This window comes from Hyperolius riggenbachi, chromosome 5 (assembly GCF_040937935.1).
Source record: "Hyperolius riggenbachi isolate aHypRig1 chromosome 5, aHypRig1.pri, whole genome shotgun sequence".
In the NCBI taxonomy this organism is placed as follows: Eukaryota; Metazoa; Chordata; class Amphibia; order Anura; family Hyperoliidae; genus Hyperolius; species Hyperolius riggenbachi.
In genome coordinates, this window is record NC_090650.1 from 252098021 (window position 1) to 252125782 (window position 27762).

A 27762-nucleotide genomic window follows, 5' to 3' on the forward strand; every position below is an offset into this window, starting at 1 on the left:
TCTTTCCCTATCCATTTCTGCCACCTCTGATGCCAAATCCTCACTGTAACGATTGGTGTCAGCGAAACAGATTTTCTGATTATTGGTGATCTGCAGTATCACCAATAATACAGATGCTATACTTGATTATATGGTGATCTGCAGAATCACCAATAATGCTAGTATAGCCAGACACAGGACAACCAATTTGAGATAGTGTTTGGTGCAACAGTAATGAGGAAGAGGAGATCTCCCGAGGAGCGGGAGATTCAGACAGTACTGCAGCCAATGATCACCTGAGGAGCAGGGGATACAGACTGTACTGCAGCCAGTGGACACCAGAGGAGCAGGGACCACTGACTGTGCTGCAAAGGAAGATCACCTGAGGAGCAGGTGATTAAGATTATACTGCAGTCAGTGGACACCTGAGGAGCAGGAGCCACTGACTGAGCTGCAAAGGAAGATCACCTGAGGAGCAGGTGATTAAGACTATACTGCAGCCAGTGGTTACCTGAGGAGCAGGAACCACTGACTGTGCTGCAATGATGATCACCTGAGGAGCAGGTGATTATGACTATACTGCAGCTAACGGACACCTGAGGAGCACGTGTTACAGACAGTGCTGCAGTTGAGCTTCACCTGAGGAGTAGGTGAAGGTTACTACAGATTCCTCACCAGTGGCTAGGCCCACTGGTAAGGACGGGAAGGTCAGACAAGCAGAGTAGGCAACATACGGACAGATAAAGTACAAAGACAGAAGGCTGATTCAGTGTTAAGTTCAGGCAGAATCGTCAACAGGAATCAGATGGGCAGAGGTACAGAATCAACAAGCAGGAGAGTAGTCAAAGGAAGCAGAAGGTCATAACAGATAATACAATGCAATTAGTACTTAAAGCTATCAACAGAATCTGGCTAAGTGTGGATCCCCAGCTCCTGCTAATTCTAGCACACTTTGGGATCTGACTAGAGGTCTGAGTGCTAACACGTTAGCATTCGCAACAGCAGACACAGGGCAACTGAAAGACTAGTACTATATATACAGAGATGCCCCGCAGCGCCGCCCCCATCACTCAGCCAATCCAAAGTACCGTTGGAGTCAGCTGACTTGGCAGATCAGCTGACTCCCCTTCTATTCGCATAAAGGTCCTGTCGCCTGGCGCGCGCGCGCGTAGCCCTCAATCTATGTGCAATAGAAGGACCAGGCAGAGCAGCAGCATGTAATTGTGCGGCAGAGGCCGCCGGCTGATACGTGGAGATATCCGCCATGCCGCTTGCCTCTGCGGCGGTATCTTCGCTATCTATTACACTCACATCTTTTCTTGCTATACCCTCTTCTCACAAAATCATCAGAGAGGAGCTGCGCCTTTTTCTGGTACAGCGGAGGTAATCCTCCTTGCTCTGATGTATTGGCTCTTAGGATTAGGAAGCCCGTTTACTAATGGTTTAGGGTAAAAACTGCTGGCTAAAAGAAAGACATTCTTATCAGTCTCCTTTCTATATAAACCACTCACTTAAGTAAAAGGAAGAAAAGCTATCATATAAAACATATATCATTTATTTATCACAAAATATAAATTAGTAACATTCTTTATAAAAAGCCAGAGCCCAGGCTCCAGAACCGGGGGGACAAAGTTATTGACCAATGGACCAAAGGTCTAACCGCTAGCATCAAAAATGATCAAAAAACCTTTAAGCTGGAGCTCACAGCAAAAATCAAATATAGTGTGGACCACAGAGCAGTTCAAATTCCCAAAATTTGTGCACAGGGGTAGAGATTCCTAGGCAATCCAAAGAATCAGAAAAATCAGGAGGTCAGGCGTGAGTTTGCTAGTCACGTAAACAGTATGTTTGATGGGCGTTCTGATGAACTTTATCCATATACCACGGCTGAAGAGCCAATGAAGGGCACCTGAGAGGGTGACTACACTGATCATATTTCCTACTTGGGAACATTGCTATCCAGATGGAATGTTACACGCAGTACCAATTGCGCTCTCTGTTATGTTAGGAGGGTGTTTTGCCTGACCTCCTGATAGTGGGGGAATGATATAATTCGGCTTCCAGCGATTGTTGGAGGCCGAATTATTGTGTTTTTTAAGCAACATCGGCTTCGTTTTCTGACGGCGCCGACGTTACTCACTGACGCTGCTCAGCTGTGATTCCCTTTGTAGTCTATGGCTGCGCCCAAATCTAGCAGCGCCAAAAAGCACTGCTCCGCTCTCAGGAACGGGCCGAGTCTGCCTCCGTTCTCTAGTCTATAAATATGCATGTATGTGCATTTATACATGACCTGACCTGTGTTGTGGTGCCTGTCTATCTTCTGAATCCGCTGCTTTTCCATTAGTCTCATACATGCCACCAGCACATAGCACACTCTGACGGCGTGTATGGGGCTAATGGAAGAGTAGTGGATTCAGAAGATAGACAGGCACTGCGACACAGAGGTCAGGTAATGTATAAATGCACATCCACATACATTTATACACTGTGGGGACAGCGCCGGGGGTTACGCCACGATTCTTGCTTCTTCTTGCTAGAGTGAGCAGCTGCAGATCACAGGTCAGTGAAAAACTGAATAGTGGATGGAATGGGGGTGAGAGTGTGCCTGGCTGACCTCCGTGCAGATTGTCACTACTCCTTGAGCTAGTTTTATTGAGCTGCAGATAGGAGTCAGGTAGTAGTAAAAGAGCAGCCCGCCAATCATTGTAGTAATGTGGACACATGTCCTCAGTTCAGCAGGGGAGGTCAGACTCAGGGGACTCATAAACAGTGTACAAACATTACATCCATCAGCACACAGGCACAGTCTGACACAAGCAGGCTGTGTCCTGTGTATGCAGAGAGCGGGCGACTGGGACTGGAGACATAAATCACTTGCCTTTTCCTTCTCATATGTGTCTCCCCCAGTGCGCCCACCTGCTCTCATTACTCTGGTCTAGTGTTGTCCGGATCATGAACGATTCGGATCTTTGATCCGAAACTCTTTTGTGAGTTGAATCAACCAGATCATCAAAATGAACGATTCGGTTCACAAAGGGGGTGGAGCCAGGAGTGGCACGCTCCCCCCCTCAGCGGGCAGGGGGGGTCCTGGAAGCAGAGCAGAGATGGATCGCTCAGTTGGAGGGGAGCCAGCCTTGCAGGGACAGGTAGATGAGAGAGGGGACATGGGTGCCACTGCCAGATATGTGTAGAGCACACGTACTGGCTGTAATGTGCTGCTCATTTTAGGCTGTCTGTTCGTGCTTAGTGGACAAATGGGAAACTTTTGGCTCAGAAGCACAGCTCAGTAACTTTGCAGACAGCGTGCTGGGCTAGAATGACAGGGCAGGCACTGTGACTGATTGCAGTGCAATATGATCCTCCTGCACTCTGCTCTAAACAGCTGCATTTCTCAGTAAATTTATGATGAGTGTTCGAGGTCAGAAAAGGACACATTGGGGAATTCTTTCTTTCACTGTGAGACGTTTGCATTTAAAGTATGCAGATGAACATATAGGTGAAATATATTTAAAGCATATGATTGCAACATGTGGGTAATGTGTGCAAAAAACATTTCTGCTCTCCCCTCTTCCTCCACCTCCTCCCTTCTCTGTCCACCATCTCACCTTCTCTGTCCACCATCTCCCCTTCTCTGTCTGTCCACCCCCTCCCCTTCTCTGTCCACTGCAGGGAAAGTTCTGTCCTGCTAGTCATTTCACCCCCAAATGCACCCCTAGTAAAATGATTCGAAGATTCAGATCAAAGATCCGGAGATCCGGATCTTTTCAATGATCCGATTCGAATGATCCGAATCCTTGAAAAGATCCGGACTTCCCATCTCCACTCTGGTCCCATTTTCAGACATCACACGGACTCCCTGGTCTTTAGGGCGGAGATAGAGATGGCTGTTGCCTGGCCGGGATCACATGGGGCCAGGCAGCCAGTGAGAGAGGAGTGTGCCTCACTCCTCTCTCACTGGCTGCCTGGCCCCATGAGATCCCCAACCAGGCTACGAGTATCTTTATCTCCGCCCCCTGAACACAGCACAGCGGAGATAGAGGAGATGCAGCCATAGTAACCACGGCTGCATCTCCAGCGTTTGGGGCACTGCCGGAGGGCACACCGGGACCCCAGATTCCGGGCACCTTTGCCGAGGTTGGGGGCACTAGCCCCCAACATAAGCCCCTAGCGACGCCGCTGGCTTTCAGCCTTCAGCCACCACTACTAATCTGACTTTGGGAGGACAGCTTTCTGTGGAGCAAAGGTTACAAAAACATTAGTAGTTATTTTGAATTATACAGTACTATCAACTATGTCTCTTAAATTATGTAATCACTTTTTACCTGTGTAAGGGCTTGTTCACACTAGGGCCTTGACCTAGTTAGCACGCCTAAAGACTTTTGGGCGTGATAAGCATTGCACTAAGTAGGTTAGCACCACTTTGAGGGAAAAACTTGCGCGCCAAATTTTGCGCGTAAAGTCCAGTGCGTGCGAAACGTCGCATAGGGTTTAATGCTGTTGCGCACGTAAACTTTGCGCATGTAAAAGTTTACACGCGTTAAACTTTACGCGCAAAACTTTGCGCGCGAGTTTATTTTATCACGCCTAAACTGAGTTTAGGCGTGATAATGGGCTTTTCACCAGCGTGCTAACAGTTAGCACAGCTTTGTGAATCAAGCCCTATGTGTGTTTGCGTATTTTTTTAAGCGCTGACGATTTTACAAATTGCCCTAAAAGCGCTTGTGCAATGATTCCCTATGAGAGTGTTCACATATAAGCGGTTCGCTTGCGATCTGCTTTCAAAAGTGCTGCCTGTACCATTTTTTGACCACTTTGGCTCAATGAAAGGTATAGGGAAAACGCAAAGCACTTGAAAAAGTGCTTTGTATATCGATCTCCTGAGCACTTTTATGAATAAATACATTGTATTTATTAATTTCCGGGTGAAAGAGTTCACTTCCTGACTGACGTCAGGAAGTGAAAAAAAATCAACGCTCTGCCAAATCGCTTAGAAAAGCGCTTAGAAAGTGCAGGGAAAGGATATAAAAAAATTGCAATAAATCGTTCAGAGCTTGCAATAGCGCTGGTGATTTATAATGTGAACATAGCCTAAGAAAACCTATTTAAATACTGAGACCATAAGATGTTAGGGGAAGACCTGCCATCTTTATTGGGTGCCCCATACTTACATGTATTTTCTTTTATCTTATCTCTGAATTTCTTTTGTTTTTTATGCTATAAATATTACCTCTAAATACACCAATTAACTTTTTCTTTTCTTTTTTTTACCATGGTTAGAGGTATTTTTAAATGTAAAATTAAGTAACTGCTGCTGTATTAATGTACCCAAAGTCTGCAAAATTCCATGGACATTTCCACTGAGTCTCAAGCTGCCCTTTCAGCTGACAGCACTCTTCTCAAATGGAGAGGGGTGGGGGGTTTGAGTGATCGCTTAGTCATTGCTGTGACACATTCACCATATTTCATAATCAAATACATCATTACATATATCTGTCACAAGCAGATAGAGCTGAGAATTAAACTACTTAGCTTTTAGTGTCACATCAAATGAGGCCTTTCCCAAGTGCAAGTTACACTTGTTCCATTACCCTGCTGACAGTGGCGTAGCTAAGGAGCTATGGGCCCTGGTGCAAGTTTTACATGCCCCCCTCCCCCCCCCCCCCCCCCAAGCACTTTATACATAACAATCGATACGGCGCACCAAAACCTGCAAAGGACAACAATAGTGTCAGAGGTGCAAGAAGGGGATGGGAAACAGTTTGTTAATGATTACTACTATTTAAAGCATCTGTAGAAGTGATTATTACCAACACAGGGCCTATAGAGAGCTAATATTGTGCTTGAGAGAGGGCCCCTTGGGGCCCCTCTGACCCAAGGGCCGTCGCTACCTCTGCAACCCCTATTGCTACGCCACTGCCTGCTGGCAAACTCATAAATCAACTCTGCCAAAAATCATAAAACAGTATCTTTTGGAAGAAAGCTGTCTCCAACATTCATACATCGCTCCAGAGCTGAAAAGAAGCTGATCTTATCTGATTATTCCCTCCAAACAGCTGCATTCTCCAGGAACAGCTGACCTCACTGTTACCCAAGAATTAATAATTTCCATATTTTCTTCATATTTCATGGGTTAGGAGGCTCCTAGGTTGCCCACCTTTGCACAGGTTGTTGGGCTTAGTCTGACACCCGTTGTTGGGCTTAGTCTGACACCCGTTCTGGGAAGTCTCCAGACAAAGTGGGTTTTCAGAACCTGGAGTAATACAGGTTCGAATTAACACTGTAATAATACTCATGTAATAGCACTCATATCCGCAGACTTGTGGTGCCCTGCTGAATGCAGGTGTGCAATCCGTTTGGTGATATGACCTACGGGCACCAAGAGACTGGCAAAGCAGGAGTTCCGCCAAAATCTCTCTCCCTGGAGAGGGGGCTGCTCGATCTCCAATTGCAATAAAACTGTCCTTTTGTGTGTCATAGCCACTCCCAGCTGGAGAAGTGAATAAAATCGAGGGACACTTGGTCCAGAGTCCTTCGTTCATTTATTGTCGAATTCTACCAATCGACTGGCCAGCAGGACACTGGCCAAAACACAATACTTTGGATTATTTAAATGCAGAGACTGTATCACTTACTGAACTCAGCCAAACACGGTATTTTGAACTGTCAGACACTCTTCTTCATTTCTCATCCCTTACTTATTGTATTCAACTTATTTATTCAGCTGACGGATATATTTATTTACCAGCTCCAATGTATATTTTTGTGTATAGTTTTATTATAAAACTAATGATTTAATTGTTTCAGTTTTGACCTTGTCACCTGATTATTCTGCTCTATACTAGAACTCTATGTCCTCAAAAAAGAGGCACAACCACATTGTCTTATTTTTATAAATTGATGATTTGGATAGTTGGGTGGTTATTAACCGATTTTCCTTTTAGGGAGCTGGCTTTGAGGTCTCTTCGCCTTGTTTTCAATACGGAGAGTGGTAGCATTATATTACCCTTGATTTTCAAAGCGAACTCCATAGCTTTATTTTACCGATTATACATTCAATCGAAATTGTGTCATGTATGGGCACACCAACCAATCTTAAACATTTACTGTGCTTACAGTGAACTCAGCTCCAGAAGTCTCTAATGGATGAGACCTGTATGGCAACTGTGGCATGGTATGATGGAATTGGCGGGTGTCTGTCACAATTGCTCTCTCCTTTGTCCTGATTAGGAAGGGAGTGGGCCATACCTACCCTCCCACAAACGATTCCACCCTCATTAGACCCCAGGAATAGAAAGACTACAAGTAGCATCGGCAATCACATAACCACAGTGCAGATACTAATATGTATGGGTTTACAACTACTGGTAGGGTGATGGAAGAAGACTTGCAACCACAGTAATTGAGCCTGCAGGCAAATTTTAGGCAAAGACAAATTATATAAATTAAATCAATGACACTTATCATGACACACTAGCTTGTCTTTAGAAATGACCATAGTTAAGAGAAAAAAAAACATTACCTGAACTGAAAAAAAATAGATGCTTTCCTCAGCAGATAAAAGCCTCTGGATAGTCCAGAAGATTTCCTGACCTTCGAATGCCCCTTTATTCCTGTACTGTGACCCTTTGAAAATATTTAACAATATTGTCAAATATAGTTTTCTTGGCCATGGTCCTCTCCATGTACGGGGTCTGGTCCTGCGCAGTAGCATAAAGCCGATTGAGCACAGATTTTTCCTCCATGTATGTACAAGTGGCTTAGTGCTATGGTGTAGGTACAAACCCAAGTGGCCACGCTTGTGCTTGGAGGGGAATGCAGCCAAAAAAGAAGAGGGTCCAAGCTAGCAGCAGATGGGCGAGAAGAATTGGGAAAGCCTCTGGAGCATCCCTTTACTGACATAAGTATTTTGTTTTTGATAGATTTGCTTTAAATCAGAGTGAAATAACAACCAGAGAAGTGACATATTGGGCCTGGAGAGAGCCTGGTGCCCGGGCAAGCTGTCGGTGCAAGGGACACTCATTGTGGTCTACATGCTCCTCTGAATCTCCTCCATGTATCAATCTTCTTCACTCGCCCTGTTGTGTAATAGCGCAACACAATGCAGGGGGATGATAAGAGGAAGGGGCTGGAGGAATAAGCTCTGCCCCACCATGCATGACCCTGACCTTGCATGTGGACCCACTAGTACATGGCTCTACAACTACAGGCAGCCTACTAGCACCAGGAAAAAGTAAGTTAACTGTCTGTCATGCACCCACAGCTGTCAACCTCTGATGCCAGCTGTTCTCCCTCCCCAGCTGTCACTGTTCCTCTGCCCCCAGCTGTGAGCCATTCATTTTCCCCCAGTCATCGCCATTTGGCTATCCCCAGCTGGTGCCATTCGTTTGCCCCCAGCCAATCACCACTCATCCGCCCCCAGTCATCGTCAATCATGAGCCCCTAGTCATTTTCATTTGTCCATCCACAGCCATTACCATTTCTTCGCTCCCAGCTGTTGTTCATCTGCACACAATCACAAGCTGTTCCTCCTCCCCCTCACCACATGCTGTTCCTTTTCCCACAGTTGTCAGTGTTCATTTGCCTTGAGTTTTCACCATTCCCAGGTGCCTAAAATCTAGTGTGACCACACGCAATCATTGTCCTCAGACGAGCTCACAATCTGATCCTTGCTATATTCGTAGTATAATGTCCTACCATATTATCAATATATATTATATTAATACCAAAGGGTATTATGTTTAGGGATTTATGGGGATACTCTGCCTACTTAGGTTTAGTGGCTTAGTGTAGTAAATTCTATCTAATTGTGTGTGTGTGTGTGTGCGTGCGTGCGTGCGTGTGTGTGTGTGTGGTGAGGGGGGTACTTGCCTATTGATGTTTTTTGTACGGGCAAACATTGCCACTATTTTTGTTGACAAAGAGATTTTCTTCAGCATATTAGGTTTGCCTAGTATGGGGCCCAGACATTTCTGATGGTGGCCGTGGGGTAGATATAGCTTATCAGGAAAAATGAGGCATGAGTGACACAATGAGAAGTGAAAGCCTGTCTTATGTCATACAAAGCTACCTGGAGTCACACCTCCACTGTACAACAATGGGCAAATGTTTTTTTTAAGCATGTCTCATCTGTTCCTTACACTAAATAAGAGCATTGCATAAACTGGGATGTAAAATATAGCCAGGGGAGTGGCATGATACATATAAGTGGCTAGATTAGCTCTGCAGCTCAGAGCTCCTGGTCATCAGCTGCAGGAAACAAGGTACTGACATTTTATCTTCTGCTTTCTGTTTTCAGTAATAGTAGCAGTGTTATAAACAGTGTCTCTGTTACTTGAATATATAACGTTTTGTAAAAGTAATGCCTTTTAATGGTTAACTGATACAGTTTAGTTATGCAAGCTTTCAGGGAATTAGTCCCCTTCTTCAGGCATATTTCCAGATTTTAGCTGAAGTAAAGCACTGTATGTAGATAGCCAGTGAACACATAGATGATAGTTGTACGGAGGGGACTAGTTCTGCTACTTTTTAAAGTTTTTTTTTGTGTTTTCAGGATATACCGTAGTTTGCATGGAACTGCAAACTGGACTGAAGTTTAACTTAAATTTACAAATTATCCAGCTGGAATTTTCCTACATAACAAAGTAGTCAAAGTGTGTTGCTGATCCAAAAATGACAGGGGACCACAATTACCAAAGGAAGGATATATATAACTTCCCATGGCAAATGTTGACCATATAGCAGTTGAAGTGCACCTACTAAATTTTCACTTCACTTTTCTGTTGTTCATATCAGTGTTCCCCAACACTGTCCTCAAGTTCCACCAACAGTGCATGTTTTTTGGAAATCCACACAGGTAGTTAATCAGCTCTGCTGAGTCACTAATTACCCTACCTGTATGTTTTTGTGTTTCTGCAAAACATGTACTGTTGGTGGGCCTTGAAGACAGGGTTGGGAAAACTCTGGTTTACATGATCTAATACTTGGTCTGTTAGTGGGCAGCCAATCATGTAGCTTCTTAGTGTGTCCTTATTATCAAATCTTGAGACATGACCAATCCATCACATTCTATCAGTTTTGATAAAATTACCTATATTTTCAATTTCTAGGATATAATTTAGCTTTCATCTCCTAACTTTGTTTACCGTTTTAAGGTTATCAGTTTCCTTCCAAAAAACTTTCTTTCAAAGACTAATAATCTATCTACCTACCTATACTGTATATCTTGCTAAGTCAGTGTTCATGTATCACAACAGTAAAGTTACAACAGGTTTGGATATTCTTAAAGAGACTCTGTATAAAAAAAAGTTCCCCTGGGGGGTACTCACCTCAGGAGGGGGAAGCCTCAGGGTCCCAATAAAGCTTCCCCCTCCCCTGTAGCTGCAGGCAGTCCAGCGCTGGCTCCCTGAAAGTGTCCCGGAATCCTCCCTCGACAAGCCTGACAAGCGCTGATTTAGTTACCTTTCCTGGCTCCAGCGGGGGAGCTGTTATGGCTTTCCGCACGGAGATAGGCGAAAATAGCCAATCTCCGTTGGGTCCGCTCTACTGCGCAGGCGCAGGAGACTTGCACCTGAGCAGTAGAGCGGCCCCACAGCGATCGGCTATTTCCACCTATCTCCGAGGTGGAGAGCCGATACTGCGCTGGAGCCGAGAAGGTAAATATTTACATCCCCGCTGTTCGGGGAGCTTTATCTCCGCTGCTGTGGGACCAAGGAGGACAGGGGAAGCCTCAATAGGATCTGGAGGCTTCCCTCACCCCAGGTGAGTACCCCCCAGGGGAGTTTCTTCTCAATACAGGTTTTCTTTAAGCCTCCTCTACACGGTACAATTTTCCGTCAGATCTATTAGATAATTTCCAACCATTCCAATTAGATTGCGATAGATTTTGTGATAGATTGTGGGTACGTATCAATGCAAAATCAATCACAAAATTGATCAGAACCAATTTGGACGTCTACACACAATGCAATTTCTTATCAGATCACTGGTCGATCTGATGGGAAATTGCACCATGTAGATGAGGCTTTAGAGTTTTTGTGGAAAAACTGGAAATAAATCATTTTTTTCTTCAACATGAAGCAAGCACCTTTCACCCAGAACAATGCTATGGTAGTTTTCATTTCTTCAGTTACATTTGTAATTATTGTTTATTTATTGATCTCAAGTATCCCAATGTCTTGAAAATGCTGAATTCTCGTGTTGATTATTGTTGACTTGAGGGACTTTTCCACTTTTCTCATGGTCTACTACAAATCCCACTGTATTTGTCTCATCTGCTACCTCTATTTTTTATTTTCTCTTATTGAACTCTCACTTCAAGGAGTGATAATTAAGATAGGGTTAACGTAATTGATTCATTTTATTTTTCCATAAGGTTCCAAAACCACATTTGATGTCACGTCACTCGACCTTTAAGACTGAATACCTTCTTTCCAACACTGGAAATTTTGTTAAAGCCGCTCTCTTGTGTATGCCCGTGTTATATGTTGTAGATAAAAAAGACAGTTATGTTTTATGATGATCCATCCTAAAGGTCTACCATGTGAAAGGACACAACTGTTTTGTGGATTGCAAGGCTCTGGACCCTTAAAGGACCAGAGCCTTTTTTTTACATTGTGCACTTCCTGGTCTCTGTGATTGGCTCATGGTAATCAGAAGGTCAGTGGCCAATGAAATCAGCTCCTGACCGAGGTACGGAACTCAGCTGTCTCTAAACAGCTGAGTTGTGTGCTAGTAGGGACACGCTAATGTGTCCCATGAAAAGGATCAGGCGGCATTAAAACTATTCCACATCTGGCTTTGGTAGCCACAAGTGTGGCATAGTTTTAACTATGGTATAAAAACACCTCTAACTTCACAAAAATAAACATGCTTCATTATGAGAAAATACTAACTTGAGTGATTTCCAAACCACTAGCTGCAAGTTTACATATGACTTGTGATAATGTTGTGCTTTTGATATGACTAATTAGTCAATTGAAGCCTAGGAGTATTAATGTATGCAAGAAGACAGAAACTAGTTGTGTTGCATACATCATGTCTGGGCAAGTCAACTGAATTGTATTTGCATGTTGAGTTCCATGGTACCGTAAGACTAGTTACGGTTTGGAATAAATCACTACAGTATATCAATTGCATAATTTTGAACATGTTTGGATTCAGTAACTCTTAACACTTCTTTTTATAAATGTAATTTTTACATGAAGCAGTTTATAATCTAAGTCTATTTGCATGTTACAGAGCTTCTGAGGGAAGCTTTGTGCAGGCATTTAAACGTATCCCTATTACCAAAGACAAAGGAGTTGTTGTTTCCTAAAATAGCAGTTTTGTGGAAACACCTTGACGCTCTAATTATCTATTAAAATAAAGCTATGCACATGACTTGGTAGAGTATGAGTGAATTTGCATTTTACTTCACTGCAAGTGACAGAATTGCCCTTGAAGCAAGGTTAGAGTGCTAACTGCATGCTACCTACTCAGAAACAAGTTCTGAAGTTTATCACACGTTGGTCGAACAAAATATCAGATGCGTTAGTATCTGTTTTAGTGAGTAGTCATATATAATATATTTAATATTAGTGTTCTAAAAACATTCTACCGAATGGCAAAAGGTGTTTAAAATTCTTAGGATTCTCCCACTCAAGAAGCATTATCTTTTTATAATTCACTGAGGTTTGGTACTCAATCCAAGGTGTCCAATTTTTATAGTATTTTTCAAAGTTGTCTATTTGTAGAGAAATTTGCTCTTCAGCATCTTTAATCTAATTTACTTTTAAGAACCATTCCCTAATTGTGTGTGTGTGTGTGTGTGTGGGGGGGGGGGGGGTGGCCTGTGGCCTTGCCCTTTTTGACATCTGAAATTCTCTGAGAGCCGTATTACACTTAATCAGCTGCAGGTGTGTGCCACTATCGCCCCCCCCCCACACACACACACAATTAGGGAATGGTTCTTAAAAGTAAATTAGATTAAAGATGCTGAGGAACAAATTTCTCTACAAGTAGACAACTTTGAAAAATACTATAAACGATGGACACCTTGGATTGAGTATCAAACCTCAGTGAATTATAAAAAGATAATGCTTCTTGAGTGGGAGAATCCTAAGAATTTTAAACACCTTTTGCCGTCCGGTAGAATGTTTTTAGAACACTAATATTAAATATATTATCTATGACTACTCACTAAAACAGATACTAACGCATCTGATATTTTGTTCGACCAACGTGTGATAAACTTCAGGACTTGTTTCTGAGTAGGTAGCACTGAGTTGGGGGTATCGGCCTGCATGCTCGGCAGAGTGCCGATTTGGAAAATTCTGTTTTTGTTTTGTCATTGTGATTGCATTGTCCTATTAAATGTTGATTGTGCATGCACCATGGAATTTAGAAAGCAGTATTATGTATGGCTTTACTATTGCAAAATAAAAAGTATGTGTGTGTGTGTATAGTATTACGGTATTTGAATTATGGCTGAGTTTCATGAGACCATAAGATAAACTGTGGTTTGGAATAAATCACTGCTGCATGACAATTGTACTGTATAATTTTGAATATTTTTGGATTGAGTAACTCCTAACAATCCTTTTTTGAAACTTAATTTACTAACAAAGCCATTTATAATCAGTGTTGACTTGCATGTTACAGAGCTTCTGAGGAAGGGATTTTAATGTATCCCTATTACCAATGACAAAGGAGTTGTTGTTTCCTAAAATAGCACTTTTGTGGAAACACCTTGACATTCTAATTATCTATTAAAATAAAGCTATGCACATGACTGGTAGAGTATGACTGAATTAACATTCCTCTTCACTGCTGGTGACAGGATTGCCTTGGAACGATGGCTAGACTGCTAACCATTACGTTATTATGCCACCACCTTGCCCTTTTGAGATCTGAAGGTCTATAAAGGTGGCCATACACTGGTCGATTTGCCATCAGATTCGACCAACAGATAGATCCCTCTCTGATCGAATCTAATCAGAGAGGGATCGTATGGCCATCTTTACTGCAAACAGATTGTGAACTGATTTCAGCCTGACACCATTCACAATCTGTGGTGGTGGTGCTGCCGCCGCTCCCCCCCCCCCCCCCCGCATACATTACCTGCTCCGCTGGCACGAGTCCCCGCTGTCACTGCTGCCTTCTTCTCCGCTCTGGTCTGGTCTCCGGCATGCTTCACTTCTTCCTGCCTGGCAGGAAGTTTAAACAGTAGAGCGCCCTCTACTGTTTAAACTTCCTGCCGGGCTGGAAGAAGTGAAGCATGTCGGAGACCAGACCAGAGCGGAGAAGACAGCAGTGACAGCGGGGATTCGCGCCGGCGGAACAGGTAATGTATACCCGCTGTATTGCGTCGGTTGTCGGGCATTAAAACGCCGCTATCGACGCCGGCGATCGAGAAAAGTCTTCAGCACGGACGGATCGTCGGGAATCGACGAGAATGATCGATTTCGAACGGAAATCAATCGTTCTGTCAGCGGTGTGCGCGGCGATTTCACAGCCGGTTCGATCACTGTGATCGAACCCGCCGTATATCGGCGGCAAAATCGTTAGGTGTATGGGCCCCTTAAGGGCTGTATTACACTGAATCAACTGCAGTTAGCTTTAACACAGGTAAAGGAAATTTACATATTTCCAGATGGGTCAATTTAGAAGCATTTTCACAACGCACTGCTGAATGCATTTTTTGTGTGTGTTATAGATCTAATAAATACAAAACAAAAAAATTATGAAGTACAGGACAACTAATCAGTTAAAAGGGATGTTTTTATCCGCTGTTGGTGTAAATCTAGCCTTCGTTACTGATGGGAGGGGTTTATTAAAGGAGAAAAGGAGTAAACTTTTTAGCCTACACATTGTTGAATACATATGCCATCAAGTTCGCTGGGATTGAAAAAGCAAATTCTCTGTAAGACCAATGATGTGCTGTTCTCACTGTCAAATTGCTGCAGTTATGTTTACCTGCATTGCAAAACAGGCAAAGTTCTCTAAGCACAATTCAGATTTTTCTTGTTTTTTACAGTTTTTTTTTACTCTTTTTGGTAAATTGTGGAGCAATAAAAGAAAAGGATTTTTTTTGCTGTTCCAAAAAAAAAAAAAAAAAAAAAAGAAACCCAAAAGTGTGTTTTAATTGGAAAACTGAATTAGTCAATTTTATAGACATGCTTATTCCCCAAGTTATAATTGTAGGTGTAGCTCTTATTATGTTGTTGCTTTATTGAGGGTGGGAAGAAGTCAGAGTAATTAATGCTTTGCAATATAAAAATAGTATGACTAAAAAAATGTGACAGGTTTTCTTTGCCACCTCAGTCTAGAATAAAAAAAAAAGTTGCCTGGACTTAATGTAAGTAAAGGCAGGGTACTTCTGATGGGCTTAACAATTGCTTATGACCATTTCTACTGTGATTCTCAGGCCTGTACCGGCAACAGCTGTGTACTGTTCCTGTCTAAATATACATGGTAAGCAATCAGCTGCAGATATTCTCACTGCCAGAGGAAGCTCTGAACTTCAAAGACCCTTTATCTGGTAACCCCCAGCTGAGTTCTTCAACTAGAACATACCGTACAGTAACCCTTAAATGTCTATAATAATCCATAGACTTCTATATTTGTAATATTTCCGGTGCAGCAAAGCTACCAGGCCCTTCATATTCACTTAGTGCGTTGGACTTTAAGTGGCACTAGTTCTGAGAGGTTTCCTGACCAATCGGAACTCCAGAACTGGAGTAAGACAGGTTCCGAGTACCACTTTAATACTAGAAGGTTTAAATCTGTCACATTTCATATCACATGATACATAAAATTATGCTGATTGTGAATATGCATTCTGTTCCTTGGTGTGACCTATGGGCACAGAGAAAATGGGTGGAATTGGGCCAAAATCTATTTGTCCAAGAATTTCACAAGGCTGGACTTGTACGTGTCATAACCCCTCCCAACTATAGTGAGGATTGAAAACACAATGACACTGAGCCAAATTGGTCCTACATGTTTGTTGAATACCATCCCGACAAGCCAGCTGGACACTGGCAAACTGCTTCTCACAAAGGCCTCCAGCTGCATGGCAATCGGCCATCTTAGACGTTTTCTCCAAAGACTTTTGATTGTCCCATGGACTACTAATAACGGTATTTGAACTGTATTTGAAGACATTCTGTTTCCTTTTCAACTCTACTCTTTTTCTATCCACCCAATCTGTTCTGCCGGACAGGTATATTTATCTGGGGGTTAAAGTATACGGTGTGTATGTAGTTTTAGAATAAAACTAACGATTTTATCGTTCAGTCTTGTGCCTGTTCTGTTCATCTGATTGTTGCTACAAAGAATCTGCCCTCTGAAGAGTCATACTACCGCATTGTTTTATTATGTGCTTATAAATTGTCGTTTAGCTAGCTAGGTTGTAAATAACCGTTTCTTCCTTCTACGATTAACTAGTACCCGATTTCCTGTGTGAAATCGATAACTTTAGTTTACTGATTGTACATACAATCGAGATTGCATCATATATGGACCTAGTAACCTTTCTATAAAGTCACACTGCTCACAGTCTTCAAGCCTTTGGAAGTGACTGTTTCCCGAACGGTGACTGGAGCATGTCGGACGTGATTGAGCTGGCTGCCATATTATGATAGCGTTGGGGTCTCTTCGACCCTTCCAATTCGGAGAATGGTGGCAGTGAAATTACCAGATTTCCAGTGTGAAATCGATATTTTTATTTTACCGATTGTACATACAATCAGGATTGTACATGTATGGGCACCTTCAACCAACCGTAACCATTTACTGTGCACACAGTGAATTTGCCTCCAGAAGTCTCTGAAGAAGTGCATGAGACCTGCATGGCAACCGCGGCCTTGTAATACGGGATTGGTGAATGATTGTCACATTACACATTGTGGCTAGCGTTTCGACCAATACTAGTCTGTTCACCATATTTCCAACCATCGGAGTTTACTATTCCCCGAATGGTAACGGGAGCAGATTAGACAGGATTGGTGCGCTCTGTCACGTTACTACCTTCTGATGATCCAGCAACCAGTCTTTTAACATCATTTAGATGGGATCGTGGGGCTGGATAGTCACAGATACGTAATAATGAGTAGTCAGCTATTGCTAATATGAATGTGAACCCAAGTATTATTGACTCTCTGTAATCTTTGCTGGTGTAAACTTCTGATTCCCTTTATGATAATGGATATTCTTGTTCAAGATGTTTCTGTTTATTATGGTATTTTAGCATTATAAGGTAATATTGCCATTTGACTTTTTGAGGTTAGCTTGTTCTAGTACTATATTTAAGGTGGAAGATGTATGTATGTCTGCTGTATTCAGTTACAATCCTAAAATGTTATATATCTTGCTACACTGTCAAATGACTGTTTGATGCTTTGTTTGTTTGAAAACAATAAAAATAATAAAAAAAAAAAAAAAAGCAAGCTTGACTGTCGCTGGCTGCCGGTTGTCAGACTTTCAGCTTTTACTTATCCCATTAACTTCAATGCATTTGCATTGACTAATGGAAGGAATAGAAGGGCCACATTTGGGCTGGGAAACCACATATTGGTACCCCGTATGAGTATGAGAGTTCCCAAACAGGAAAACAAGTCATATTTATGCTCAAATTGGTGCAGATTACTATGAACCGATCTGCCAAAACTACAATATTACCATCAGTGAAGCTGCTTGTTTGGACACTTTAAATGACTTAAGTCAGTCACACTGCTGATAACCAAACATTTCACCCAAAAAATTAAGACCTGGACATATTCAGCAAAGTATGGTTTGGCCTAAAAGAATAAACCAGTAAGGGAATTCACTGGGTGTCCCTTCTTTCAATTTTATCAATCCCCCCCCCCCCCAAAAAAAAATAAAAATAAAAAAATAAATCCAAAGAGATCCCTGAATCTCAACTCATTAGTTGTAATAAAAACCCATTATTAATATACCGAAGTAGCAAAATGTATTAAGTGTCAAAAGCGCTTGATAAAAGACATATAGGGTTTAATTCACTAAATAACTTTAATCTTAATGTGTGCATATGCAATTTGTCTAATTCGTTAGGTAAATTGCGTAAATGCTGGTAATCTTCACATGCACTATCTATTTAAGATTATTAACATTCTTTAGTGAATCACCATAATAACCAAAAGTCTGTGGTAGTTTGTTCAAATAATAGACTAAGTTCCCAGGCAGGTTTTATTTGGCTTGTGGATGTATAACTCTGTTGTGGGCCCAGGTATGCTTGGCTGAGATCCCTAAATGAGAGGTTTCAATAGGCATGTGCAACTAACAGTTGTTTGTATAGATGTTTTTTTAGAATCAATTATTGCTACTGTTCTCTGTGAGAGATTTAGTAGCCATTTCATCTCTCCTAACTTTTTAACATTGATTCTATTTGTATAGCGCTTTTCTCCTGTTGGACTCAAAGTGCTCAAAAGCTGCAGCCACTAAGGGCACGTTTAAAGTGAACCGAGCACCATTTTTAGCACCCAGGGCATCTCAATAGCACATGAGAAATACATGCCAACAATATGTCTCATTATTAAAATAAACTTCCATTTTATCTTTTATTTTGCATTCAAACTAGTTTTTTTTAACCTTCTGCAGCAGGCCTAGCCGTCCGTCCCCTGCTGCAGAGATTTCCGGAAGCTAATTGTTTTATTGCAGTCATTACCAAGAAGTAAACAATACCTTTTCATCAACAGAGGGGGATGGGTAATTAGCACAGTTTCTTCAAAGAGATTATCTAGAGTGAATGTGTCAAGATAGCATCTCTGACTTCTGTAAATAAGGACTGTGAGAAGGGGGGGACATGGCAGGTTCTATGCCTGGAGAAATTCCAGTGAAATAAAGGGTACTTAGTTCCCTTTAACTGCTGTTTGACTGCAGTGGCAGCCCCAGGACCGCCTGAAGCTGATCAGCGTAAAGTCCTGGGGCTGGCTTTTGCAGGAGATCGCGCATCTCTGCTTGGTGGGTGGAGCTCCATTCTGCCTTCAGTCTCCCAGCGGCGATCGCCACTCAGAGACTGTTAGACGGTGAAACCGCCATCTAATTAGCATGTACAGTGCTGTGATCTACAGTAGTGCTGTACTGGGGACAGCCGTGTGACACAGCTGTCCCCCTGGGGGACACAGAAGCGATCGGCTGTGATAGGCTGAAGCCTATCACAGCCGATAGCTGTGATAGGCAGACGGGGGGAGGGAGGGGAATTCAAATAATTTTTTAAAAAAAGGAAAATGTGATAAAAAAAATATTTATCCAAAATAAACAAACAAACCAGGGGATGAACTGACTCTACCAACAAAAGGCTCTGTTGGTGCGGAGAAAAGGGGGGGGGGAATCACTTGTGTGCTGTGTTGTGCGGCCCTGCAGCTTGGCCTTAAAGCTGCAGTGGCCTATTTTACAAAAAATGGCCTGGTCTTTAGGGGGGGGGGGGGTAAAGCCTGTGGTCCAGAAGAGGTTAAGGGGCCACCTTGCAATGTTAGGAAGTCTTGCCCAAGGACTTCTTACTGAATAGGTACTGACCCTAGCCAGGATTCAAACCCTTAAAGAGACACTGAAGCGGAATAAAAAATTATGATATTATGATTTGTATGTGTAGTACAACTAAGAAATAAAACATTAAGATCAGATACATCAGTCTAATTGTTTCCAGTACAGGAAGAGTTGAGAAACTCCAGTTGTTGTCTCTATGCAAACAAGCCATTAAGCTCTCCGACTAAGTTAGTCCTGGAGAGGGCTGTTATCTGACTTTTATTATCTCAACTGTAAGTGAACTGTTTACTTTTTCTCTGCTAGAGGAGAGGTCATTACTTCACAGACTGCTCTGAAAGAATCATTTTGAATGCTGAGTGTTGTGTAATCTGCACATATAGAATAATGCAATGTTAGAAACACTATATACCTGAAAATAAAAGTATGAGAATATTTTCTTTGCTGCTAATCTTCTAGTAATTATTCATAGTACACAACCAATTCATTATATCATATTTTTTTTTTCACTTCAGTGTCTCTTTAACCAGAGACCTTAACCAGTATACTATCCAGCCACTGAAGAGTATAAAAGAAAGAAAAGAAAGATTAGAGACTGGTTAAGTACAGCAGTGTCATCCTCAGTCAAGTTTTGTTTGGTGACGTTATGTAAAATTACAAGTCAATAAAGTGGTTATGAGTGTGAAAAAGCAAACTAGCAATTATTATTTGTAACATAAGCCTGGATTTTTTAAATGAACAAGGTATTACATCACAACTATTCAATCCCTGCATAGAATCTTCAATAAGTCACACACAATTAGTATTATAACAAATTATATTGTTGATAAGAGTCATGTCATCTTTTATTTCTTCCACAAATTTCACAGAGAAAAAAATGGATGTGAGTGCAGCCAACAACCATTTTGCGGCTGATGCCTTACGAGAATTGAGTAGGAGTGCTGAAGGTCAGAACGTTGTATTCTCATCACTGAGCGTGTTTACAGCACTTGCAGTTGTATACCTTGGTGCAAAGGGCAACACAGCTGCACAGATTGGAAAGGTAAGTGAATTGTTATGTAGTATATGCAACCATCATCTGCATCAGCATCAACATCAGCATTGAACTGAAATTTTAGGCTGAAACCAGTGGCGTTCCTATAATAGGGCGGCAGGGGGCGCCCCTCTCCGGGTGTCAGGCGCCCCAGGGGGTGTCATCAAGGCCTCCCACAGAGGCCTGTGCAGGAGGGGGAAGCAACACAGAATGGAGGGGTGGAGGGGAAATCGGCGGGGAGGGGGGAGGGACCTCCCACCTCCCTCACCTGGGTCCCCTCCTTCTTGCGCTTCCCCCCTCCTAATTAGTAGCAGCTTTAGATATGCGGGCAGGAGCGGGCGGAGAGGACTTACTCACCTGCTTCCTGCGTTCCAGGCGATGGCGCACAGCGTCATCGTCACGTGACGCTGCTCTCCGCCTTCTCCACCACCCACTGTGCTTCCTGATTAGCGGAAGCGCAGTGAGTGACAGAGAAGTCGGAGACCAGCGTCACGTGGCGATGACGTGTGCGCCATCTCCAGGAAGCAGGTAAGTCCTTTCCGCCCGCTCCTGCTCGCTTATCTAAAGCTGCTGCTAATTAGGAGGGGCGAAGCGCAAGAAGGAGGGGACCCCTCCTTTCAAGCTTCCCCCATACGGGGCAACTATACTGGGGGCAACTAAACTAGCTATACTGGGGGCGACTAAACTAGCTATACTGGGGGCAGCTAAACTAGCTATACTGGGGGCAGCTAAACTAGCTATACTGGGGGCAGCAAAACTAGCTATACTGGGGGCAGCTAAACTAGATATACTGGGGGCAGCTAAACTAGCTATACTGGGGGCAGCTAAACTAGCTATACTGGGGGCAGCTAAACTAGCTATACTGGGGGCAGCTAAACTAGCTATACTGGGGGCAACTAAACTAGCTATACTGGGGGCAACTAAACTAGCTATACTGGGGGCAACTATACTACTGGGGCAACTATACTGGGGAGTGGGGGCAACTATACTGGGGGCAACTAAACTAGCTATACTGGGGGCAACTAAACTAGCTATACTGGGGGCAACTATACTACTGGGGCAACTATACTGGGGAGTATACTAGCTATTGTTGGGGCAACTAAACTAGCTATACTGGGGGCAACTAAACTAGCTATACTGGGGGCAACTAAACTAGCTATACTGGGGGCAACTAAACTAGGGGCAACTAAACTAGCTAGCTATAATAGGGGCAACTATACTAGCTAGCTATACTGGGGGCAACTATACTAGCTAGCTATACTGGGGGCATATACTAGCTATACTGGGGGCAACTATACTAGCTATACTGGGGCAACTATACTAGCTAATACTTTAAATTACAGTTAGCTCCGCCCTCATCTGGTCATGATCACGCCCATTTTTCGCCACGCACGCCGCAGGTTTTGGCCATGCCCATTTTTTTTTGGGGGGGGGGGTGTCTTTTAATACCCAGCACCGGGTGCCAAATGCCCTAGGTATGCCACTGGCTGAAACCAGAGCTTTGCACCAAGTTAATCAGATCCACAAGCCAATGATTAACTTGCAGCTTCAGGATGTTAGTTAATTGATAACTTCTGTGGAATTTGATTAGTCTCATGCAGTACTCCATTAAAGCCCATGCTAATTATGGTTCATGTGAAATGGCAACAATTGGCATGTAAAATATTATATTTAATTACCAAAAGACACCTGGAGACAGTCTTTGGGCCTGATTCACAAAGCGGTGCAAAGTGTTTGCACGCCAGTGAAAAGCCCTTTATCACGCCTAAACTCAGTTTAGGCATGATAAGAAGAAACTCGCACGAATTTTCCGCGCGCAAAACTTTGCGCGCGATGCGGCCATTAAAACTTTGTGCGCGATAAAGAGCACAAAGCGATGCTAACTCAGCGGTGCAAAGGTTATCACGCCTAAAGTCTTTTAGGCGTGATAACTGAGTTATCACCGCTTTGTGAATCAGGCCCTTTGTTTCAACAACACCTGTGGTTTATTTGTGCTATACAGGCTATTTACAATATGCAAAAAAAAAAAAAAAGCAACAAAACATAAAATCATGGCACTAGGGATGGTCATTGCAATGTAAATAATTCAGAGTTGTGCAGTATTGTGCCAATTTGTATGAATATTTGTGCAGCATGAAAATGGACCAATCTGAATGAGCGATTAACTAAACAAACACTGTAGCTGGGAATGTACTAACTAGCACTTCTATTTTCACTTGAGCACTCCTGGGAGAACACCTAATCCAGGATAAAATAACAGTAGAGAGAATAGAAATCTAGGACATACATATATACATATATCACCCTACCACAGTACAAAATAGTATAAACAGTGTATATGTATAAATTACATAAATAGCCAGTAACCATAAATAAAAATTACATACTAAACCAAACTCCTACAAGGTGTAGTTTTAAAATGTCCCATTGGACCTCTGCACTGCAGAAAGATGTTCAGTGCAATGCGGAATTATGATGTCTGATATGTAGCAGTCAGGGGCGTAGCAATAGCCATAGCTGCTGCTATGGGGCCCTGGAGCAGAGGGGGCCCAGGCAGTACTTGATGTATTCATGATTAACTTTCTTGTGTTCCTCCTCACCCTCACTTTGTCTCAGTGCCCATGGACTATATGCAGTGTAGATTGGATGGGTATGTAAATTCCCGAATCAACTTATATCCACAGGGTAGGACCAGGTGGCATTGCTCAAGACTGCCTGCATAGGATGGCCCCATGAAAGATTTGCTATGGAGCCCCATAATCTCTAGCTACACTACTGTTTGCAGTCACTGCAGTCATTTAATAGACAACTCTAACACACTAAATAGTTATGCTAGGTACACACTATGAGATTTTCTGGCAGATTTACTCGCAGATTGATTATTTCCAACATGTCCGATCTGATTTCCGATCCATTTCCCATAGAAGTGAATGGAAAAAGGTTGGAAATTGATTGAAATCAGAAATGGATTGTAATTCAGATCGGACATGTTGAAAATAATCGATCTGCCAGTATATCTGCCAGAAAATCTCATAGTGTGTACCTAGCATTAGGTCTTTGGCCTTGCAACTCCAGTTGCAGTTTTGATCCTAAGCTAAAATACTATCAGCACAAAGTGTGTACCTTATGTTTTCCCCAATGTTTGGTGTGCATATAATAAGGGCTCCGATTAAAAAGGGAGCCAGATATAAATTATAATAAAGTTATGGTTTAGTAGTATGGGCGCTAGGATATGATGTAAAATATCATTTATAATACTGATATTCTACTGTTCCCCACTGTATGTGAAAACAGGTATATGGAAAAAACGGTATCTCAGGTCTATGATTACCTGTACACTGGCCGGTGCCTAGCCTCAGCTGGACTACTCATACAGCTCGTGCAACATCAAAATCAAAAAAAGAGACGGCACACCACTGGCTCTGCAAAACTTGCTGTGTATTAAGCGAACAAACACAGTGGTTATGGTTTAGTAGTATGGGCGCTAGGATATGATGTAAAATATCATTTATAATACTGATATTCTAATGTTCCCCACTGTAACCTCTATTTTTATGTTTACCAGTAATGACCAGTAAATGTGATAAAATACTGTTTAATCTACCGATATTGTACTACTTCCTTCATATAGTAAAATATTCGTAATACTTATCGATATTCTACTATAACCTAACTTTTCCCTACTCTCACACAGAACCCTCTCCTGGTGGTGCTTAACCTTAAGACCCCCTGGTGGTGCCTAAACCTAAAACCCCCCTGGTGGCGCCTAACCTTAACTCCCCCTTGGAGGACACCTAACCTTAATCCCCCATTTTGTTTGTGTAAAATAAATTTGCATATGATTATTTATGGTTTTATTTAACACAGAATAAAAAAAATGATAACTGAAGAGTCAAACTTAAAAGTTAACTTTTTTATGTATATAAGCTTAAGTAAGTTTGTTGAAAAATGATAAAATAGCAGAAGCTACTTGTTGTAGTACAAAAAGTTGAAACGTAAACTTTTTTTTCTGAGAAAGCATAGGGAACAGTTTTAAAAACAATTATACAGTTTAGTATATAGCTGAAAGAACTGACAGACTCCGGCACTCCTCATAGAATCTTCATTTATTGAAGCCACAAAGCACAGGTACAAACGAAAGCCCCTATGTCTACAGCTGTTTCACGTGTAACCACGCCTCTTCAGGACACGTGGGGCCTGACACCTTCACTTCCTACCCCACCTATATCCAGGTATCTCCTCCCACCACCCACCTCTCTCTCACCATGAGACAACCATGAACATATTACAGGTTAAGGTGACCGTGTAGTATAACTTGAAATCCTACCTAGAGCTTTTACTTAAAAAATGCATTAACCTCATCCCTCTCATTAAAACCCAGATTCCCCAGAGCCTCAGTATGTGAAATCATCCAGGCCTCCCTTTTAGAGAGTCGATCATCTCTCAAACCTCCAGTGCCGTCGCCTTGTACAATTTCCAAGCCTGTAAAGGAGAGACATTTCGCATTGCCACCATGGCTCTCATTTACATGCTCTATCAGACGGGTAGCACCTACCCCGTTTTTGATAGATCTTTTATGCTGGAGGAAACGTTCCTTTAGAGGCTGGGCTGTTTTCCCGATGTAATAACGACCGCAGGGGCACCAAACACAGTACACAACATATTTTGTCCGACAACTGATGAATTCTCTAATTCTCCAGGTGACTGGTCCAATCTGGACTACCTTACCCTTTCTAACAGAGCGACACGCACTACAGTGTCCACATCCATAATTGCCTTCCCATTTTTTCTTTGACAACCAGTTAACCGAACTTTCCTCTCTAACTCGTTTTCCCCCTCCTAAAGCTGACCCTAGGGGGCATGGTAGTTAGATCCTTCAAAGTACTATCCAACTTTAGAATACGCCACTGATTCCTAATAGCCTGTCTAATTTTTTCAGATAGGGGTGAGTAATCAAAAACAAAGTTACACCGATTTGTCTTTAAAAATGATCGATTCTTTCTGGTGAGAAGTTGTTTTCTAGGGACCTCATAAGCTCTAGCAAGGGCTTTGCCCACTGATTCTACCTCATAACCTCTATTTCTGAGGCGGTCATACAATTCCTCCGCTTGTCTCTCAAAGTCAGTGTCATTTTTATTATTTCTCCGAAGGCGGAGAAATTGGCCATACGGGATGGCGTCCTTGACATGTCTGGGATGGTAACTAGCAAAATGGAGCAAACTATTAGTGGCAGTTTCTTTCCTGAACCCTTTAGTAGTAATCGCCTGATTCTCAATCACCACCCTGAGGTCCAGGTACTCCACTTCCCTGTCCCCAAAATGTGATGTAAAGCTCATATTTATCTGGTTGGAATTAATCCACTCCATGAATTGAGCAAACTCCATGCTGTCCCCATCCCAGACTACAAGGACGTCATCCACATATTGACGCCATAACTTCAATTTAGCACGAAAGGGGTTAACGGGGGACCAGATAGTTTCATCCTCCCACACAGACAAGAAAAGATTAGAATACGTGGGTGCTACCGGGGTCCCCATGGCGGTCCCTGATACCTGCTTGTACCACTTCCCATTAAACATAAAGGAGTTCTGTTCTAAAATGAAGCTCATACATTCACATAGATAGTCAGAGAATTCATCGCTTTTACCGTATTTATCCAAAACGCTACGCAACGCTATAAGTCCCGCCGTATGTGGAATGCGGCTATACAAGCTGACCACATCAATTGTGGCAAAATGATAGCCGTCCTTCCACTCAAAATTTTCCAGGTCATTCAAAATGTCCACTGTATCCTGCACCAATGATTTCACCATTCTGAGGCAAGGTCTTAACCTATAATCTAAATATCTTGAGAGAGCTTCAGTTAAAGAGCCCACCCCGGAGACAATAGGTCTCCCGGGTGGGTTCTCCAACGTTTTATGCACCTTAGATAGATAATACCAAAGGGGGAACCTGGGTTTTTCCGCAAACAGCTCCTCCCCCACCTTCCGACTTAGGAATCCCAGTTCCACCCCTCTTTTCAAAAGAGCTCTTAATTTCCCCTTATCTTTCTCAACTGGGATTGATTTCAATTCCACATAGGTCAAAGTGTCCCCCAGTTGGCGATATGCCTCTTCCAAGTATTTTTCCCTGGACAAGATCACCAGGTTTCCCCCCTTATCGGCGGGTTTACACACAATATCGGTCCTGGATCTCAGCCATACCAGTGCCTTCCTCTCGCCTTCAGTGATATTCATAACATCTTTAGGGTATAGACAAGCCTTAATTTCATCAAGGATACCCCTGTGAAATACATCTATCGGGCTCCCTGGGGTAATCGGTGGATTAAATGTGGACTTGCGGAAGGGCTTATGAACCCTATCTGTCATCCCCTCATCCTCCTCCCCCTCTCTTTCTTGGCTCCCACCCTCTTCCAGGAGTTCTTTAGGAATCCCCAACATTTCTTTATCCTTGGCATCAAAGGCGGCACTGGTGCTGAAACCCAAAGGACCTACCCCTGAATTGATCACATTTGCCTCATTTCTGCTCTTAAAGAATTTGTGCACATTTATTTTTCTAACAGCCTCCAAAAGATCCACCTCAAAACGACATATATCAAAGTCACTGGTAATACAGTAATTGAGACCTTTAGAAAGCAGTGTTAGACAGTCCTCTGATAACTCCACGTTAGACAGATTAATCACTCTCAGTTCCTTTTCTTTATCCACAATGGTATTCCCCAACTTGGGTGCACCCACTACTCCTGACCCTTCCACTGTATCTGTTTCCTTTTCTTGGATACACCTCCTACGGCTCCCCCTACCCCTCCTTTGCCTGCGCCTAAAGGGCGGTGACCCTCTTTACCTTGGGCTCCTAGACTCCCACTACCACCGCTCCCATTGTTAGGTGGAGACTCCTCTTCTGCCCCACTCCCCTCTGAACCTGACTCAGTGCTCCATCCCCCTCTCCCTTTAGGGCCTAGCCTAGGTTTGGTTGGAGGTTTATGGGGTTTAGAGGGTTGATCTGGTTTGCCTGGTTTGCTGGGTCTTGGCCAGTTCTTTTTGGGTACCTCCTTATCCCAGCAAAAGATCTTGTTTCCCAGGTAGTCCTCTTTATGTCGAATAAATTTCCTCTGTTTTCTGTCACGAATCTCATTCTGGATGGGGATCAAACGTTTTTCTATTTTTTCCATAAGCTTCTTAAACCGAGCATCCCCTACCCTTGTCTTCAACTCATTTTTCAACAATTTCAATTTTTCCACAACTTGATTATACTCTAGTTCAGTTCGA

At 42.7% G+C, this 27762-nt stretch overlaps 1 protein-coding gene across 2 annotated transcripts in view; it reads left to right on the plus strand.

Annotated features, from left to right (window-relative positions):
* The first annotated feature begins 4008 nt into the window (after positions 1 to 4008).
* LOC137518661 (leukocyte elastase inhibitor-like) overlaps positions 4009 to 27762 on the plus strand; it is a 40426-nt gene continuing 16672 nt past the window's right edge. The window contains exons 1-2 of one of the 2 annotated variants that reach the window (XM_068236798.1): positions 4009 to 4222; positions 20331 to 20503. In XM_068236798.1, coding sequence (XP_068092899.1) covers positions 20339 to 20503 — 165 coding nt within the window. In that variant the 5' untranslated portion in view covers positions 4009 to 4222; positions 20331 to 20338. Of the gene's footprint in view, positions 4223 to 9204; positions 9240 to 20330; positions 20504 to 27762 lie in introns of those variants that run through there. The other variant, XM_068236797.1, reaches the window with a different exon arrangement.